The 21,602-nt window shown below is 42.4% G+C and overlaps 1 protein-coding gene across 3 annotated transcripts in view; it reads left to right on the forward strand.

Moving 5' to 3' along the window:
- LOC115096694 (discoidin domain-containing receptor 2-like) overlaps positions 1–21,602 on the forward strand; it is a 262,959-nt gene that overhangs the window by 107,149 nt on the left and 134,208 nt on the right. For all 3 annotated transcript variants that reach the window (XM_029611691.1, XM_029611692.1, XM_029611693.1), the window contains exon 2: positions 17,791–17,931. In XM_029611691.1, coding sequence (XP_029467551.1) covers positions 17,868–17,931 — 64 coding nt within the window. In that variant the 5' untranslated portion in view covers positions 17,791–17,867. The remainder of the gene's footprint in view (positions 1–17,790; positions 17,932–21,602) is intronic.

Below are 21,602 nucleotides of genomic sequence, written 5' to 3' on the forward strand. Positions count from 1 at the left end.
TTGCCCAGATGACCCCTTTGCTCATGTGCCCAAGTACAGGTACTAACCAAGGATACTGCTGATGCATCCCTCTCCTTAAGTGCTAGCTGGTCTGCTTTGTTGTTATATGCCCCCTCTAGATTAATAGGGATGACTTGAATGAAAACATGGCATACATATATCTGGAGTAATTCACCCAAACGCCAGATATCTGTTCATAATTCAGAACCCCATAGTGGTTTACTGTGAATTTACCAATCCTATGATTTCTACACAGGCATCTAGTGTAGTAATCCTTTAAATGCTGCCCAGGAATCTGTGTAGAGAGAGACTTCGAGCCATTCCTTTCTTACAGCTTCAACGAGAGCTAGATGAACTGCTCATAGTTCAGCAATCAGGCTTCTGTGACCTACTCCTTCATCAGTTCTGGTACCTTCATCATGAGGACATAGGTAGCAGCATGACAACAGCGAGTGCCAATGACTTATCGAGAAGAACCATATGCAAACCAGGCATATTGGTGGCTGTCTGGGAGCACATGATCAACCTCTTGTACTAGACAAGGTATGGAGACTGCTGGTTCAACTGGAACAGTGGGGGTATCTGACATGGGAAGGGACACACCCTGTTCATGTATTTTCAGAATGGCACTACACCCAGCCTTTCTATGGGCGGCAATATATCATTTCCATCTAAGGGCAGAATGTGGAAAAGCATGACTGGTAGCTGCTGCCACCTCCTCACTCATGACTCGGTTCATAATAGGAATTGTCATTTGTAAGGTAACTAGATCATCCTGTTAGGATTTGCAGCGTTCACTGCGTCTTAAGTGGCAGGAACATCACCAGATCTAGCCGCCATGCTGCCGCATTCAGCTTCCCCATAGGCACGCGTAAATATACCATGTACCCAATGACAGTAAGAACCTGAATGGCGCCTCCTGATGATGTCACCTTCCTGCCCTATTTAAACCCAGGCCCCACAGTAGTTCCTCACCTCAACAACAGGTCTCATGATGTGCCTTGCTCGTCAGTGCGTATTGCCTCATTCCTGTGTTCCTGCTTGTTTTCTATTCCAGATTTCAGTGTTCCTGCATTCCAGCCCTGCCTTTGAATCCTGTCTTGGACTCTTGCCTTGTTCCCATGTCCCCCTGCCTTGCCTTGTCCTTGCCTTGCCAGGTCCTGTTCCCATCTGTGCCTTTCTCCAGTCTTGTATTGTTCTGTCTCGTCCTGTCTCTCCCTTCTTCGGCCTGATTTCCTGGATTCTGATCTCAGCTCTGGACTTTGACCATTTTCATCTGCTGCCATCCCTGACCTTCAGTCTGTCCATTGATTCTCCTCGTCTGCTACCTGCCCTAACCCCTGGCCTGCCTACTGATTTTCCTTGTCTGCTGCTTGCCCAGACCTCTGCCTAGGTTTTGGACTCTTGTTCTTATCACTGCCCTAGGAACTCATCTAAGACCTGCTGCTGTCCAGAACCCAAGGACTCAACCTGTGGGGAAAGTGGCTGGTATAGCGAAGCTCCAGTCTGCCCCACCACAGGGCGCGTTTAATGTAATCGCATTCTTACATGCTTGTTATTGTTATAATGTAAACCGAAGTGATATGTAACTTTGCTACATGAATTTCGGTATATAAAAATGTCCAATGCCACCTATTGGACTTTATTTTATTATTTATTTAACATTTTTATATACCGAAATTCATGTAGCAAAGTTACATATCAGAAATGTACTTTTCTGCTGCAGTTCATCTCCTATTCCAAAAGCCTAAAAGAACCCTTTCCTCCCCTTTTCCCTTCCATAGGCTTCATTCTGCACAAGAAAGAAACCAGGAAACCATTAACTCAAAAGGGAGGTCTGGTTTAATTGAGTGCAAGGCAGCTGCAGTGTTCAGCCCCACTTTCACACCCACAAAGCCTTTTTCTTTCTCTTCACCCTACTGATTTCTTTTTACACAGGTTGTAAAGTGGGCGCAACATTTGCGCAAGGTGAGGGATATGCACTCTCCAATAGGTAGGAATGCCATACAATTGTTGGTCTTCCTTTTGGTTTGTGGGGAGAGGCATTCCTTGCATTCTGTCTATAACAGGTCAGGGAACATTATGAGTGAACTTGGCCTATTGGATACCCAAGAATTTCACTGTTTGTGCAGGACCCTGGATCCTATCAACATTAATCTCCCACCCTCTCTCCTGTAACTGCGTGGACAGGGCGTCCAAAGTTTCAGACTCCGTTGACTCCATGGAGCCCTGTAGGAGGATATCATCCACATAGTGGTGGACAGAGACATTGTCTAATCTGTGAACTTCTGCAGGTCAGCAGCCACACTTGAGTGACAAATCGTGAGGCTGTGTATGTACCCCTGGGGCAGTTGGGTGAAGGTGTATCAGAGACCACCCTATTGAAAGAGAATTGTAGGCTTGAAAGGGCAGAAATGAGGATACTAAAAAAGGCAATACTGATATCAATGGCAGCATACCATTTCCATTCTCCCTCCTGGATACATTGGACCAAGGTGGAGACATCTGGGATAGCTGAATGCAGTGTGTGTGTGGAGGGGCTTTGCTGACTCATTCAGCTTATGGTAGTCCACCGTAAAACACCAGGAATCATCCTGTTATGGATGGGGTAGACAGGCCTGTTAAAGGGGATGTGAATTTTCTCCACCCCACCCACCTGTACCAAATCATCAATGACAGCTTTGTGGCCCCCCCCTTGATTCTATACTGATCTTTGTGAACTGGATGCAGGGGCAGCATTACATTTATTTATTTTATTTATTTATAAAATTTATGAATCACCTTCCAGGATTTACAATAAGTCCTTCCAAGGCTTTGTCCAACAAGAATAAAACAAATTGTAACCATATTACAATAAAATACTTAAAACAATATACAAATAAAATACGTAATCAATGAGATTCATGATTAAAAACTTAAAATAGACAAACAACCTGAACTCAAAGCTCGGAAGTCATCAGCCAGGTCTTCAGTTTATGGCAAAAACGCAGTAAGCATGTTTCTTCCCTGATAGACAAAGGAAGATCATTCCAAATCTTAGGGATTGAGATAGAAAATAATCTTTTCTGCAACTTCACATGTCTGAAAGCTCTCATGGAAGTTGAAGTTGAAAACTATATCGAGAGCGCATATTCCTGGATATGAAAACTTCCAGCACAATCTAGATGACATATGAGGGGGCCAACCCCATGCAAGATCTTAAATGTAAGAACAAGCACTTTGAATTTACATTGTAATCTTACGAGCAGCCAATGCAATTTTACAAAAGGGGAGCTGCTGATTCACATCTAGTACAAACCATTACAATTCTAGCTGCCATATTCTGTACCACTTGGAGTTTTCTTATCAGTATACCTGGTTACCCCCCAATATATGGTGTTGTAGTTACAGTATTAGATTACTTTAAGAGCATACACTACAGATTTTAACACTTTAAATGTAAGAGACGATTTTAATTGTCTCACAAGGTGTAAGCGCATGTAGGATGTTTGAAACAGAATTAATGTGTTTTTCCATGGACCAACCCGAGTCTTATTTGACTTCTAACAATTTCACTTCAGCAATCGACTTCACAATATGTCCTCCAGAATGAATTAATTTTCTCAGGTTTACTTCCCACTTGTAAAATTTCTGTTTTCATGGAATTCAAAATCAAAAGATTTTCTTTTAACTAAGAAGATACAGCTGGCATATACTTTACTAAATGGGAAATGGAAATGTCTATATCATGATCCAAAGGGACAACAATGTGGACATCATCTGCATAAATGCAGTAGAAAGATCAAGGAAAACTAGTAAAACTGAGCTTCCCTTATCAAAAATGGATAAAACAGAGTCCATAATATCTATCATGATTGTCTCTGTACTGCATCCCCTCCTAACTCCTGCTTGAGCAGGGTCAAGATTTTTGGTATCCTCCATGAACTTACAGGTCAATACAGTAAAGTGCGGCCGCGTTACCCTGCTTCTAACCTGCCTTCTACTCACAATTTGGCCGCGTTAGTCCAACCCGCGATTCACTATCCCCTTTAACCCATTCTTACCGCCTCTTTAAATCAATGAGTTACCCCTTCCGCCCGTGGCATGTATATGAGATGTAAACGATCGGATTAGCTATTCCCCCCCCATTCAGTAACGCGCGCCCCGACTATCGCCTATTTAACCTGCAGTTTAGCCGCGCGTTTAACCTGCTAATTTACCGCCTACCCCTACCCCTGCGTTAGAGGAAGGGGTAAGGGTAGACGGCAAACTTTCCCCCAAAAGAAAACCTAAAATCCCCTCCTCCCGAAGCGACTGGACATGTAAAATATGTAAAACCTAAAATCCTATTGGGTGAATGTTCGCTGAGAGAAGGTAAGGAGGAAGTTTTACCTGGCCTCTCTCCTGAACTTTGTACCACTCTATCCCCGATAGAGCGTAGTCCCCCAGGAAATCCAGCAGAGTTGAGGCTTCAAATTCAAGTACCTGAACCGGGAAAGGCCATTGAAGGCCTGGAAATACCGGAACAAGGTTTTATACCATCCTTGGAATTGAATAGCCCCTCTAAAATGCCATCGGAACCTGTGGTCTATGACAGCAAGCCTAATGAAAGGGAGAACTTGGAGGCGAAGATTATCCTTCCACAAATAAAGAGAATTGAACTGAAAAAGCCTGTATCCATATCTCTTGAATCAATATGGGAGGCTATCCAGTCTCTAAATGAAAATATTTATACTCAGATGTCCCCAGTATATAGTAATATAGAGAAAATAGACACACGACTTTTAGAAGTTGAAAAAGAAACACAAATTGGAAAAACAAATACTGCTAAATTAAAGCTTGAAATAGATAGTAGTAAAGCACAACAGAGTGCATTAATTAAAGATAATATTATTCTGACAAACAAATTGGAAAATATTGAAAATACCCTGAGGGGGAAAAATTTGCGTTTCATCAACTTCCCAAAGAGTCAATTAATTTCATCAAAAGAATTGTGGAAAAAATACATGTTAGAAGTTTTGAAATTTCCAGAACAAGCTTTACCAATAACTACTAGGATATATTACATCCCAAGTAGTAGTATTGGTAAGGAAGGAGAAAACAGAATGGTAAAAGATGTCCCGGAACAACTTAATTTAACCCAATTCTTAGAGACATCTCAAAATGATCAAACTTTGCCTGCTACTATGGTGGTTTCCTACCTAATGGAAGCAGATAAGGAATTGACCTTGAGAATGTTTTTTAGACATAGAACGGTACTGTTTATGGGATATAAGGTTAACATATTTCCAGATTTGGCCAAGAGCACTCAAAAAAGGAGGAAGCAGTTCCTCATTTTAAGACCTAGAGTGTTAGAGATTGGTGCAATGTTTCTTTTGAAATATCCTTGCAAATGTCTAGTAAAATACCAAAGTTTATCCTATGTTTTCTTTCACCCGAACCAGCTTACAACTTTTCTTGTGGGTAAGAGGGTAACACCTGAAAGTTCATCCCCCAAAGATTAGGGGAAACTGTCAAAGATATAAGCGCTCATTAATGATAAAGTTCACTGTGCTTCAGTTCCATTATTTCTTTAAAAGTTTAATAATTTAAAACAATTCCTGAGGTAGTATCCCAGATCTCGGATTGTGGACTTTGATTAATGTTACAAAAGAAATATTTTATGTATTGAAATATTTCATATACGATGTGAATTGTACATGTTTTCTAACAAGATGTGTTCTCTTGATTGTAATGTTTAAAATTTCATTAAAACATAAATTTAAAAAAAAAAAACAACCTAAAATCCCCTCCTCCCGAAGCGACTCGACATGTAAAACATGTGAATAAGTGTAACCAACTTACTTTTTGTTTCTTTTTCAGCCCTTTCAGCCTTCTCTGCCGACCTCCGGAGGAGGCAGCCGGCGGGGAAAGCGGCTTCCTGTGGCCCCCGCCGGCGAAGACGGATGAACGCACGCCCGTAGTGCACGGGCGGTCAAGCCAATGAAAGCACATGGACGGGCGTGCGTGACGTACACCGTGACGTCACGCACGCGCGTTTGACGGGCACTCAAGCCAATGAAAGCACATGAACGCGCGTGCGTGACGTCACGGAGTACGTCACGCACGCCCGTCCATGTGCTTTCATTGGCTTGAGCGCCCGTGCACTACGGGCGTGCGTTCGTCTGTCTTCGCCGGCGGGGGCCTCTGGAAGCCGCTTTCGCCGCGGGCTGCCCCCTCCAGAGGACGGCAGAGAAGGCTGAAAGGGCTGAAAAAGAAACAAAAAGTAAGTTGGTTACACTTATTCACATGTTTTACATGTCGAGTCGCTTCGGGAGGAGGGGATTTTAGGTTTTACATATTTTACATGTCCAGTCGCTACGGGAGGAGGGGATTTTAGGTTTTCTTTTGGGGGAAAGTTTGCCGTCTACCTTTACCCCTGCCTCTAATGCAGGGGTAGGGGTAGGCGGTAAATTAGCAGGTTAAACGCGCGGCTAAACTGCAGGTTAAAAAGGCGATAGTCGGGGCGCGCATTACTGAATGGGGGGGAATATCTAATCCGATCGTTTTACATGTCTCAGATTGGAAACTTTTTCTTCGAAAAAAATTAGAAGAGAATCAGCATCAGGGAAGTCGTCATCAAATCAACTTTAGATAATTGTCGTTCTCTATCTTTTGAGTTTATTTATTTATTTATTTATGAACTTTTAATATACCGACATTCATAGAACACATCACGCCAGTTTACAATTAACTCAAAGAAAGGAAAATTACATTTAATGGGGGATGGGGCGAGGGGAGCAGGCAAGAAAAGGGGAGAAAAGAAGGGCTGGGAACGAGAGGAACTAAGAGTTGAATACTGAAACAAAGTAAAGAGGTGAACGTGGAGAGGAACCAAAATAGCTATAGAAACTTACTATATTTACATCATTGGGAGAGTACATAAAGTTACTGGGCTAGCTAAAAGTTTACTATCTTGAAAAAGTTCTTGGGGTCATGATTAGCATTTACAATAATTTCAGAATAAAAGTTCTTTTTAGCCAATGTGATACTATTAAAATACTCAGCCAAAGCTATCTTCCAAAGTTTTTTATCACTAGCCAATGTCACTTAAGGTGGCTTAAACCCCTTTTTAATTCTAAAAGTTGAGCCGTGTACCAGGGGGCCAAACCCCTTCTAATAGGAATAATATGGTTATCTAGGGGCCTTATTTTCCAGACGAATCGCACGCGATAAGGGACGTTTTGCACGCGAAAAGTCCCTTATCGCTTGCGATACCAAGATGGGGGCGGAGTCGGCCCCAGAAGAGGAGGAGTCGGGGCGTTACCGGGGCCGACGTCGCGGATGACGAAAAGGTAAGGCCCTTTTCGCATCCTAGTTCGCGCCCAATAGCTACACCTTCTATGGTGGCGCTATTGGGTGTGAAACCACCCTCCGTTTCGGTCCCTGCCCCTCATTACCTAAAGTATCGCAGGCCTGCGATACTTTAGAAAATGAGGCCCTAGGTGTCCTAAAGCAGCTAATTCCATGCCTTCTCCTAGGAATGAATTTCCATCTCCCAACCCAGTTTTCTGGGGTACTTGATGGTTCTTTCTAATCATCCTGAGCTAAATTAGTGATAGTATCAACAAAACTTGCAGAATCAACTTTTCTGAATTTAGGTTTAAAATTTTTACTAGATTTCTTCAGCTGTCGATTATGATTACCATAATCATATCTAAAATTAATAAGATGATGATCTGACCATGGTAATTTTACAATCCCATCAATCATTAGATTCCCTTGGTTCCTAGTTTTGACAGAGCTAAAGTGTTTTCTTTGTCATGGTTGGCATCTGAGACAATCTGTATGAGACCACTGGCAGCTAGAAAGAAAACATATCTACATGTAAATTAAAGTCCCCGTGACCAACAGAAAAGAATATTTCAATGATTGACCTAGTATAAATTCTGTAACCAGTTCAGTTAAATATTGTAAAGCTCCAGGTAGGAAATACCATAGAAAAATAATAGGCTCTTTAAAATCTAACAAGACCAAACGACTTTCACACCCAGCTACCTGATCAATGAACATTCTTTTCATAGGAAGAGAATTATAAAAAATGATAGCTACCCCCCTTCCCTTTTCCCATTCCTGTTACATATAAAAATAGAGTAACCCAGGGGGGGAGGGGAGGGCAGACGAGAAAGAACTATAGAATGTTTACCTTTTAACTAGGTTTCTGTAATGCATACTAAATCAAGGTCCTTATCTACAGTTGGGTCATGAATATGCAGCCAGTTCTTGGTCAATGATCTAACAATGACCAACATACAATACAGTTGACCCTTACTTCCCTCTGCTCCTCCCAAACCATTATTGTTAAGTAATTGAACAGGTACAGATAAGCATCTAAAAGATTTTCTGTCAAAAGTATAGCATTAAATGGGTTCAGCCTATCCATTGCAAATTTACCTTTACCCCAAATAATGGGAATGGAAAAAGATGTTTCAAGCATTTCCAGTCCCTCGAGCTCCTGAAAAAGCTCGCAAAGAGGCAAACCTCTTTGGATTACCTCGCCTCGGTGTTTTGAGGCCCCACTGATGATGTCAGGTAGGCGGGCCAGCGATAGTGTCTGTCACGGGGGGGGGGGGGGGGGAGGACGGCGGGGTCAAGAGCCTGATACTGTAATAGCAGAAACCAAGGATGCAGCGTTATCTGTCTATAGGGGGACTCCAGTGTGTAATTTGCCCTCAATCATGCTCCATTGGAATTTTTTCAATAAATTATGCCCAAAATGATATTTTTCTGAGGGACAACTTTTTCTCTACAAAGTTTTGCCCTCATAGAGCTGGAGATAGACCTCTACCGCCACACTCCATGTAGTGTGGCTCCATAGCACTGTAAAACAATTTTTTTTCCTTAAAATTTAGTGGAGTTTCCCCTAACAATGGTGTCCACTGCCCTCCGTATCAGTGCAGAACCACTCTGGTGGCTTTCATCAAGGTGAAGGGGGCACAACTGAAGGGTGGCTTGGCCTGTTTCCTGAACAGCCCCATCTGTATCAGGGCATAAGATGGATCTACCTGTTGCAGAGCATAGGGAGACTGTCTCTTAGGAATATTTCCCGTGACCTGGGGAAGCTCTAGACCATTGCCTTATGGCTGGTACATCACACCATCTATCTTCCTAACTGGATCCCATTCCTTAAGAGGCCGAGCCAGATTCTTCCCCCTCAAGGCCCTTCCTCAATCTAAAGAGGTATAAGGAGAAGGGGCCTCTACGGTGATTGGAGAGGACTTACAGTAAGAATCAATAGTCTGTATTACTTTTCAGAGTCGCCTCCTCAGAGTGTTCAAAGGCACCACTCATGTCTGTGAAGGAGGTGGTGAGAGGGCAGTGTTGTTTAAACCAGCCTTATTGCGGTCAGCTGCTAGGCAAGTTGCAACAAGGGAGTGAAGGGTGGTCACAATAGATTGCAACTCACCTTCTCCAACATCCCTGGGGGATCTGCTGGTCTTGGGCAGAAGTCAAGGGTGTATTTGTGATAATAGCTCTCTGTAATGCTATCATTTTTAAAGCTTGAATGTCTGCTATCTCAGTATCCCATCATTGACACCAGGAATCAGAAGGGAAAGTCTCGTCATCAGGATAGAGATGGTGGGCACAAGGTAACAGAAGATCACCCAATGTCCCTAGATGAGACCTACTGCAGGCTGTGATCTTAGTCCACATCCGAGAGGAAGATCATAAAGGTCCCACTAACCCAAGCTTATGGGGTTAAAAACACAAGTGGTCTGCCCCAAAATATACCAAATGGAGGAGCCAAGCCAAAAAACTGTCCCCAGGTTTCTATTTATAAACCTGCCCTAAAGTCAGAAGTTCTTGTGGTTTAAACTGTTTCTCAGTGGGTGAGGCAGTAGGTGTGTGAGATTTTCTCACATCATTGAATCTCCCTCTTATCTCATGAAATGGTACTAGTCCCTCTCAGGTCTTTGTAACCCTGAGAGGGGTAACCAGTAGATTAGTAGAAGAGAAGTAGTGGGATGTAAACACAAATGATTGGGAGTGTTTATCCTTCGATTTAACATTATTGTGAGTATGCTCATCAAGGACTACCTCATCTGCCCCCTCATTCTCCCCTTGCTAGCAGGCTCTACAGGCGCTGTAAGTAAGCAAACAAAGGAAGCATAGCTATCCTCATCAAAGTCATAAATATCCCAATCATTGACTCTGGTCTGTAATGCGGGCAATTTTAACGGTGTCAGGAGAGGCCACATTGTGCACGTGTGACAAGATGTTGCATTTTAGTGTGTCTAAGGCTTCAACAGCTGCATTACATTGTTGTTGAGTGGCATCCCTCTGTTGGACAGTGTGGTCAAGCATGAGGCCTTTTTCACGGCCCTGTGTGTGGAGAACCTCCACCTGCTTATGGAGATCTGCTACCTGTTGTTGCAGAGTGGCCGTTCATTGGACAACTGTCGACGGCAGACAGCAAAACACAGAATGCCTATACACGGCCATATGAATCTCCTAGTTTCAGTCGGGAGAGGCATGTGGCCATCGCATTAGGCAGAAGCTCAGTAGAGTGTCCTAGCTCATCATCTCTGCTCAGCCACTTTAGTGTGAAACGGCATTTGCATGACAGGATACCACGCCTAGCGCCCGGTCCAACTGGGTATGCGCACAATGGCAACCTCCCCATTCCCCTTCCTTTTACGAAACATGAGTGCAGGAGCAGGTCATGCAAAACAGTTCATGAAACCAAATGTCATATGCTGGCAGTGAGTGGTGGGGTTATGAGTGAGAGGAGATGGGAGGACTATAACAGGAACAACCCAAATTCCCCAGAGGAAAGTAATGAGACCTAACTACTTAGTGTGATATATAAATATGCAGCTGTATTGTTTGCAAAACGTATAATATAACAACCAATCACTTATAAGAATGACAGTAAGCACCAAACAAGTTATACAAGCAATATAGCAGAGTAAATAATTTTCCCCAGCTAAAAGAAATGTGTATATACAAATGACCTAGCAGTTATCATTTTCCTGTAAGAGCGTCCTCTCTCTCCCTCCAGATGGTGACAGCAAGCAGTTTCTCAATTGAGGATGGACTGTACTGGGAAATTCCTAGCCATTGCAGAGTTGGTCGTGCTGATATTGTCAGATTCAGGGCTCTGTTGGAATTCTATCCAGTCTTTTTTTTTGTATTCTTCTTTTAAACACGTGTCCTTGCACATGCGTATAAACCAGCCTAATTTCCTGTCTTGTCTTTGAAGCTTCATCCTGCTTTCCTGTCTTTGAAGTTCTCAGTATTGCACCTGAATCTAAATGTCAACTATGTATGTAAAGGGTAGCAGGTGAGTGAGCCCTTGGTGCTGCAGCATAGTTGATGCAGCCCCGAGGACGAACCCACGAGGCCGATGCTGGCAGCTGGCGAACGGGCCCTGTAGCAGAACAATCCGGAGTTTCACCTTTACCAGCCACCTCCCCCGCAGGTTGAACCCTTGGATTCTTGCGGCCGGCAGGACTTAGGTGGGTTCCTAGAGAAATGAAGATAACTGAAGTCCAAAGGCACACTGAGGTCAGGGCAGACAGCAGACAAAGAGAGTCAGGAACATGCGAAGGTCGAGGGAACATTCAATGAAGTTACTAGGTGATACATTTAAGACAAATAGGAGAAAATATTTTTTTTACTCAGTGCATAATTAAACCCTGGAATTTGCTGGCAGAAGATATGCTGAAAGCTATTAATATAGCTGGGTTTAAAAAAGGTTTGAACAAGTTCCTGGAAGAGAAGTCCATAAACCTTTATTAAATTGGACTTGGGGAAATCCACTGCTTATTCCTGGGGTAAGCAAAATGGATTCTATAGATCTTTGGGAATTCTGCCAGGTACTTGTGACCTGGATTGGCCACTGTTGGAAACAGGATACTGGGCCTTATGCACCTTTTGATCTGACCCAGTATGGTAAATCTTATGTTTTAAATGTTCATATACCTCATTGCCTCATCCAAGCCAGAGCCATGGGAAATAAGATCTGGATGTCATCGGCCAAGAGCAGCAGAATGCCTTTTTAATTGTGGAGCATGCAAATTTCCCCAAACTCTGCCACCAACTGTCATTCTCTTACATAAATTCTTCATGTAAACCATATAATGCTAATTTTAAAATCCAGTTAAAACACTGTGCAGGAAGAATAATTCCCCTCACTCTCCCTCATTCATTTCCCCTCATCCCCTTACTCTCCCTATCCCTTCTCCCCCACTTGATCTCCTCACCCTCATGGGTTTACCTCCCTTCCCCAACCCTTTCAGTCATCCTCATTCTCTCCCTCCCCCAACACACTCTTTTACTCCCTCCCCCTACAATCCATTCAACTCCTTCACTCTCATCCCCTATAATCCTCTCACCTCCTTCATCCTACCTCTCCACAATACCCTCACTTTCACTCCCTTCCCTCACTTTTTTCATTCCTACCCCTACAGTCCCCTCACTCACCTGCTTCCACCCTGATAATTCTCTCAATCTTTCATTCTCTCCCTGCCACAGTCTCCTCACTCACCTCATTCATTCCCATCCCCTACAACCCACTGCTTATCCCCATAATCCCCTCACACAATTCCTTCACTCCCATCCCCCACAATACAAACCCTCCCTCAACAATACCCTCTCCATTTTCCTACCCCTCATCATACTCTCACTCCTTCACTCACTCTCCCCCCCAACTTATCTTCACTCCCCCCCCAGAAATGTCATTGGTGGTAGGTGGGGAGGCACATTATTTCCTTTCTGTGCCCCCTGGTGGCTGCCCCAATCCCCTTGTTCACCCTCCATCCTCTGAAAGATGAAGAGGATCATAGCCTTGCAGCTCTTTGGGCCATTTCCTCCTACTCAGCTGCCAGCACCTGAATGATGTTATTCAGGCCCCAGTAGTCAAGAATGAGGAAGCATGCCTAGGCACTGCAAGGCCATGATCCTTTTCCTTTTTCAGAACATGGAGGGTGAGTGAGGATATGAGTGAAACGGTTGTGGCAACTATAAGGTGGGGGATCACAGATAGGAAATAATGTGCTATCCCACCTGTTACCAATGAATCTTCCAGAGGTGGGGAGAGAAGAATGAGCTGTTCCACTGCCATCAATGCTCTAGCTGGCCCTGGTCTCCAGTCTCCTGCAGCATTGTGGCCTGGACCGGCCAATTACATGGACAGCGCTGAATTTTGCAGTCTTTACCACAGCCACTGGATTGCAGGAGACTGGAGGCCCTAACCTTACCTTGAAAGGAGAGCAACAGCAGTGGTCCCGACACCCACTCCCAGAGAAAATGCAGAGTAACTCCTTAGAAAGCAAGTTGGGGGGCTGGCACCAGATTCCTTTGTACGAAGTGAGATCAGGACCTGTGAAGTGTGGACGGCAGCAGCACACAATAGCCATGGCACAAAGGGTGCTCCAGTGGAAGCTGGAAAAGTCAAGGCAGGTCGGCCCAGCTGTAGCAGCAGTCCTGGCAGTTGCTCAGCGCACTTGGTAGGTTGGCTGCAACAATCAGCGCTTGGTACAGGACTGCAGAGGGCAAGTGAGCAAAAAGGGCCTACATGTGCTCAAGGACTTTTTTTTCGCTTGCTTGGTGGTAGAAGTTATGTCTTTAAGATGTAACTTCTGTCGCAAGCAAGATGTAGCTCTTGCTCAGGAGAAGAGTAGTAGGAACGGGGAGGAGTTGGTGCTGCTGGCGGCCCAAAATATTTTTTTTTGGGGGGGTGGGATGGACCATGGTCCCTATTGCCCATCCCGTTTCAATGCTGATTAATAATTCTTTGAGTTTAGGTATAGTTCCTATGATATGTAAATCTGCTGCTGTTTCTCCACAGCTGAAGAATGATCATTTGGATCCCAGACTATGTAGTAGCTATAAACTGGTGTCAAATTTGTCCTTTGTTGCCAAAGTATTTTGAAAAGCTGTTACCAAGCAAATTTCAGATTATTTGGAATCGGCATAACTTCTGGATCCATCTCAAGCTTGATCTTTGTTAGTTTCATTGATGGTTGATGCTTTCCCTTTATCAGATAAAAGTGAAAGATCTTTGTTAATGCTATTAGGCTTACCCAGGCTTTTGATTTGAGTGATCATCAATTGTTGCTAAACTGCTGTGAAGCACTAGGTATGAAGGGATTGGTTTGGAAATGGTTGCATTTTTTCTTTTTATATGGGAAGAAACAAGTGGCATCATTTCAAGGGAAACTTGCACTAACTGTTAGTAGTAGTGGGGTACCGCATTTTTATGGGTCAAGTGGGTAAGATCATTCGAAAGGCCCGTTTTTCACCTTATATTTGTGCAGATGATATGCAGATTTTGGACCCCCTGAGAACAGATTTGGAAGACTGATATCAGAAGGTAGTGAACCTTTTGGATTCCTTGAAAATTTGGCTAAATATGAACAAGCTGGTTTTAAAAACTGGAAAACCAGACAATTCTATATGTAGGGAGTGGAAAAGTAGAAGTTCCTTTGAAATTAATGGGTGAGGATGTTCTGCCAAAGAGAGAGATGAGATCTCTAGGAGTTCAGTTGGATTCAACTTTGAGCATGAAAAACCATGATATGTATTTGGTTAGAAATAGCCATTTTAGGATTAAAATGCTGAGGCAAATTATACCTGTTTTGAATTTTTTAGTGTTAAAATCTGTGGCTTATGCTTTGATCTTCTAATATACTGATTATTACAGTGCTTTTGTTTTTGGGACTTCCGTTGAAATGAATGTGGAAAATAGAATTGATTCAGAACACAGTGGCCCGCATTGTGACGGGGCATACTAGGCACTAGCAGACACCTGCAAGTTCATTGTTATTGGATCTTCACTGGCTGTCTGTGAATGCCAGATGTAAATTTAAAAACCTTTCTTTGGCATTTAAAATATTAAGAGGAATAGACCCAAAACAGCTGGAAAAACATTTGACATGGCATATGTCTAGTAGACATTTAAGGTCATCTTAAAGGCATTTATTTTAGGTCCATGCAGTTGAGGCTTTTTGGCACTCTCGTTCACAAGCTAGATCCTTCTCTGCGGTTCCACAATTGTGGAATAATCTTCCATTAAGTTTTTAATCTTCCATTAAGTTTGTTAAGGTTTCAAAAGGCTGTCGACTGGCGACTCATAGTAATGATATGGGGACATATATTTGGCAAGGTATGATGGTAAATATTATACTGTTGATGTGTTTGTTTATTTGAACTGCACATTAAGTTATATTGAATCTATATTGTATATCGCCTAGGAAGATTGTATCAGTTAGGCAATTAATAAAGGATTTTAAATAAGTAAGTACATAAATAAAAAAAAATATGACTAGAGCCGAGATGTAGGCATTGGATGTCAGCCATGTGGCTGAGGTCTGGAAACACCCCTCCCTCCCCCCCCACGATAGTGCATCCCCCTCCTGTCTATCTCTGCCTAAGTTTGTATCTAAGGCAACAGAGGGTAAAGTGACGTACTCCAGGTCATAAGGAGTGCAGTGGGATCTGAACTCTGGTTTCCCTGGTGTGCAGAAACCATATTTTGTTTTCCTAAATCATGACTTGTGTACATAAATCGTATTTTACAAGCATGCACATTAAGTATGTTTTATGGACGCTGTTCATTTTGTTTACCTATATTTTTAGCTTTATGTGTTTCTTTTAACTTTTAGATGTATTTTCATAATATTAGCTTGCTGCATCAGGAGCTAACTTTTTTTTTTTAAAGCAAGCACTGTTTTATTACATTGGGCTCTTTGCTTGCACCGTTTTGAAATAACATTTCTTTTGACCAAAGCTTTATATTTCCACAATTGTGGAAGGGTAATAGCTGTGAAAAAAATATTGAGAAGCAATTGTGTGAAAGCATTGCAGGATTGTTTCCTCTGCTTAAATTTATCCCTCAAATTCATTAAAATATAAATAATAACTAAAAGTAATTAAGCTTAACATGAAACATTGTTAAGCACCATGCCATTTTTTTATTGATGCTTCTCAACATATGATAAACGTTTGTTAATAAGGACTCTTCTGACTGCTAAATACTGCTTAAACCATTGTTATAAACGCATCTGACTGCTGTATTAGCCTTTAGTTGTCATAACTTTTTTAAATAACCAGGTTTTAAGATTTTTCTTAAAAATTCCAATATCTTTTTGGAGCCTAAGCTCATCTGATAAAGAGGTCCATAATTTAGGTCCTGCCACGGAAATTGCTCTGTCTCTGACTTCAGATAAATGTGCTGGTCTTATGGAAGGCACTGTGAGAAAACCTTTATTTGCAGACCTGAGATTCTTTTCCGGTGTATGCAGATTCAGTTCAGTCACAATGTAACGATTTGTGTATAATACACAAAATGTTATACTCAATTTTCTGTTTTATTGGAAGCCAGCGTAAATCTATCAAAGTTGGCGTGATATGGTCGTATCTTTTTCCTCCACACAAGACTCTGGCAGTTGAGTTTTGTAGTAGCTGTAAAGGTCTTAAACAATTTCCAGGTAAACCAAGTAAGAGAGCATTGCAGTAGTCAATCGTAGAAAAAAGTAAGGTTTGTAAAATAGTTCTAAAATGATTTAATTCTAATAATGGCTTAAGACGTTTTAAAATGTGTAATTTAAAATAACCATCCCTAATTTTTTGCTTGATATCAGATTTCATTCTAAATTCATGATCAATTAAAATTCCTAGATCGCAAACCTGGTTGGTTGATTCATTCTGCATGAAATCAGATCTGAAATGGAAAGTTCTGTCAGAGTTTGATTTTCTACTTAAAATCATTTCTGTTTTTTGACTATTTAAAATCAGTTTCATTTGTATTAACAGTTGTCTTATAAAGGATAGGTAGATTTCAATAGTTTTTAATATATATCTTGAAGAGATTTCTTAATAGAAATTAGAAGCTGTATGTCATTGGCATAGATAAAATGAATAATGCCTAATCCAGACAACAGTTTGCATAAGAGCGAAAGGTGAATATTAAAAAGTGTTGCCAATAAGGAAGATCCTTGCGGTACTCCAGAGTCAGTGTTGATTTTTTTCAGATAAGTATTTAATTTCATTTGGTAGGATCGCTCTGAGAGAAAAGACTTAAACCAAGCCAGAACCTCTCCACCTAGACTGATCTCAATCAGTCATGCAATATCTTATTTGATATTTTGTATGGAATTGGTTTTTCTTCCTGAACTTGTAGGAAATTAACACCTGGGACCCAAGATAAGCAAACTAAGGGGTAGATTTTAAAAGGGTACGCCCGATTTTATAACTTGCATGTGCAAGTCTTATTGCAGGGCTTATTATGCAGTCTTAATGCATACTTAATGCAGGGCTTATTACATCGGTCCCTGTAAGAGGAGTTAAAACAGCATTAAGGTCAGCATGACTTATTTTGTCGGCCCCCCCCCCCCCCCCCCCCCCCCCAATGATTAATGCCTATGCTAAATAATGTGATATGTAGTGCACTTTTTTTTTTTTTTTTTTTTGCAGGATTTTAGTATATTGCTCCATAACACTTCCAAATTGCTTGTTTGGTCTTTCTATCACCGTAGCCATTCCAGGTATTATAGGATTATTATCATGAAGCCCTGGATGGCTTTCTTTAAGCTCAGGACATCACAATGGACTTCCTGTTTTAGCCATTGAAAAGCTTTTGAGATTCTTGAGCGCTGTTGTCCATGCTGGCCCTAAAAAGGGCATTATAATTGATTACAGTTGGTCAGGTCAGAAAAAAAATGTAGTGAAGTGTTACAGAATTGTGCATTTTAATCTGACAGAGGTTTTGAACACTTCTGCTATGAGCCCTGGGAGGGAACTGACACATTTTCTTCTCTTGTTCTCTAGAAATGTAGGTGGTGAGCGCTTGCTGCTGAGGATTCGCACCAAACGGACAAATTCTTGCTGTTTCCTGCTCACCCACCATGTTCTGCCGCTTGCTGCTATTAGCTCTCGTCACCGAAAAATTCTGCGCAGAAGTGAATCTTGGTAAGAAAGTGCAAATGACAGCAGTGAGGGGAGGTGGGTTCAGTTTAGCTAGGGTTGCTAACTGAATCCTGGTCAGTGGGTGAAGGAAGAATATATTTTGCTATTAAAAATGTTACCACAAAAAAAAAAAAAAGTAAAATATTTAGCTAAGAGGAAGCATACCCTCTGGGCAGTGGAAGGGTTACATTATTAAATTATCTATTTTTCAAAAAAATATTTTTTCCAGACAATTGAGTTTTTCACAGTGATGTTTTGTCTTGTATGGTGGTATATCACGGAGTACGTTTTGATTTTGAATGTTATAATTGTTAAAGTAGTGGATTATAGGGACAGATGTGTACTGCAGGGCTTGGCTGGTAGGGGGTAGGAGGAAGCTGGAGGCATGTAGGTATGTATGATAGTTTGTGGGTTTCTAGTAAAATGTAGTTCTTTTGTGACCCTCATGAAATTGGACAGTAGTATGCAGAATGTGGACTTGCTTTACAGTTTGTTCTAAGCTGAGGTTGATGGTAGGGTGTTCAATTCCTGGTGGAAATCCTTAAGGGCTTCAAGTCCGTGGGTCCAGATGGTGATGTCATCAATATATTTTAGGTAGGAGTTGAGAAAGCGGCATCCACAACCATGAAAATGTAAGCAGTGCATTCACTTGCAGATACACGTCTTCTTCAAACCTGTGTGCGAGATCAAAGTGGCAGAATTTGTTGGCCAAGTCACCTGTGGTGGCATCTGGGATGATACTCCATAAGAACAAGACTTGCCATACTGGCTCAGACCAAGGGTCCATCAAGCCCAGTATCTTGTTTCCAACAGTGGCCAATCCACATCACAAGTACCTGGCAGGATCCCAAGGGGTAGATAGACTCTCTATGCTGCTTATCCCAAGAATAAGCAGTGAATTTCTGCAACTCCTTCTCTATAATGGGTTACGCCTTTCCTCCAGGAACTTGTCCAAACCATTTTTAAATGTGGTTACACCGCATCCTCTGGCAACAAATTCCAGAGCTTAATTATGTGTGGAGTAAAAAATATTATTAGCTTTAAATGTATTACCTTGTAATTTCATTGTGTGTCTGCTATTCACTGTACTTTTTGAATGGGTAAATTGATTAAAGTTTACTCGTTCCATTCCTCCATCATATCTCCCCCTCAGCCTCCAAGCTGAAGAGCCCTTACCTCTTTAACCTTTCCTCTTAGGGGAATTGTTCCATCCCCTTTATCATCTTGTTTGCCCTTCTCTGTACCTTTTCGAATTCTGCTATATCTTTCTTGAAATGTGGTGACCAGAACTGCACACCCTACTCAAGATGAGGTCACACCATTTAGCAATACAGAGGCATTATGATATTCTCTGTTTTATTCTCCATTCCTTTCCTAATAGATGCTAGCATTCTATTTGCTTTCTTTCTTTCTTTTATTTATTTATTTATTTATCGAGTTTTATATACCGTCGTTCGGTTATTGCCATCACAATGGTTTACAAAGTTTCGATGTTTAACATTGTGTTCAGAAGGTTGATGCGATTGTTAACATAGTTAATGTTGTTGCAGCCAGGTTCTGCGGTAGAATAGTGGACCCTTGGGCCAACCTACTACGAGGGGCGGGGTAGGTTGGGAGGCGGAGCCAAGACTCAGAGAGCTAGGAAGTCCAATAGTAATAGAGTCTGGTACAAGGCCTTCACCCGGGTACACAGGACCCCCCAGGAGGAGCCCGTAGGGTTCTGGCACCTTGGGACTTGAGTACCAGCGAGAGAGTCCAGCAACAGAGAACTGAGCAGCCCAGAGAGGATAGAGTCCAGTGCAAGATCTTCACCCGGGTACCCAGAACCCTCCCAGGAGGAGCCCGTAGGGTTCTAGCACCTTGGGACTTGAGTACCAGCGAGAGAGAGTCTATAGAGCAGGCGTAGGTGGATGCAAGTAGAACCTGGAGCGGAGTCCGCAGGAACCAGGAGGACGCTGGACTGGAAGCTGCCGCAGGAACAGAGACGAGCTGAAGTCGAGGCAGGCAGCTGGCAGAGAGTAGTCAGGACGAACCGAAGTCAAGGCAGGCAGCAGGCAGAGCGTAGTCAGGACGAACCGAAGTCAAGACAGGCAGCAGGCAGAGCGTAGTCAGGATGAACCGAAGTCAAGGCAGGCAGCAGGCAGGAACACGGCAAGTAGACACGCAACTCAGAGCTACAGGACTGTAGTGAACCTCGTTGCAAGGCGATGAGGAAAGGTCCGGGCGCCGGTTATATCTGGGTGGAGAGTGACGTCATCAGCGCGGGCGGAGCCAGACTTCCGGGTTCTGGACGCACAAAGTGGCCGTACTCCCGCGCGCGAGGCCACTGCGAGAGAGACAAGGAAATGGCGGATGCCACATGGGCCTATGCGCATCCCTGGGACCTGGAGACCGCGGAGTGCGGCGTTTCCTGACATGGAGGTAGGCGCCGGTCACTGGGAAGAGAGGGGAAGCGGTGCAGACCGCAACAAATGTAGGCGTTATAAACGTAGTTCTGACCAGTTGGCATTATAAACGTAGTTTTGACCAGTTGGCTTTCTTGCCTGCTGTTGCACACTGAGCAGAAGATTTCAACAATGGCACCTAGATCCTTTTTCTGAATGGTGACTCCTAATGTGGAACCTTGCATTGTGTAGCTATAATTTGGGTTACTCTTCCCTAAATACATCACTTTGCACTTGTCCACATTAAATTTCATTTGCTATTTGCATACCAAGTCTCCCAAGGTCCTCTTGCAATTTCTCACAATCATTTTGTGATTTAACAGCTTTGAATAATTTTGTGTAATCAGCAAATTTGATCACCTCACTTGTTCCCATTTTCTGGTAATTTCTAAGTATATTAAAAAGCAGTGGTCCCAGAACAGATCTCTGGGGCACTCCACTATTCACCTTTCTTCATTGGGAAAATGTATCATTTAGCTCTCTCTCTGTTTTCTATCTTTTGACCAGTTGGCAATCCACAATAGGACACTGCCCCCTATCCATGACATTTTTATTTCCTAAGAAGTCTCTCATGAGGGATTTTGTTCGGGAAATCCAGATACACTGCCACATCTGGCTCACCTTTATCCATAAGTTTATTTACTCTTTGAAAAAATGTAGCAAATTGGTGAGACAAGACTTCCTTTGACTAAATCCATGTTGGCTCTGTCCCATTAAACTATATCTGATCTATATGTTCAGCAATTTTGTTTTTTATGACAGTTTGTGCCATTTTGGCTTGCACAGATGTCAGACTCACTGGACTGTTTTCCTGAATCATCCTTTAATCCATTTTTAAAAATTGGCATTACATTGGAAACCGTCCAGTCTTCAGATACCATACATGATGTTAATAATAGTTTACAAATTTCCAATAGGAGGTCCACAATTTAATTTATTAATTCTTTCAGCACTCTGGTATTTGTATCATTTGGTCCAGGTGATTTTGTACTCTTTAGTTTCAATTTCCCTAGTAAATCTTTGAGGTTTACTAAGATTTGTTTCATTTCTTTTGAATCATCACCTTTGAATATCTTTTCTGGCATCGGTATCTCTCTTCCATTTTCCTCAGTGAATAACGAAGCAAAGAATTTATTTAGTCTACCTGCTATAGCTTTGTCATACCTAAGTGCCCCTTTTACATCTTGATCATCTAACGGTCCAACTGACGCTCTCTCCGGCTTTTTACCT

This window comes from Rhinatrema bivittatum, chromosome 8, assembly GCF_901001135.1.
Source record: "Rhinatrema bivittatum chromosome 8, aRhiBiv1.1, whole genome shotgun sequence".
In the NCBI taxonomy this organism is placed as follows: Eukaryota; Metazoa; Chordata; class Amphibia; order Gymnophiona; family Rhinatrematidae; genus Rhinatrema; species Rhinatrema bivittatum.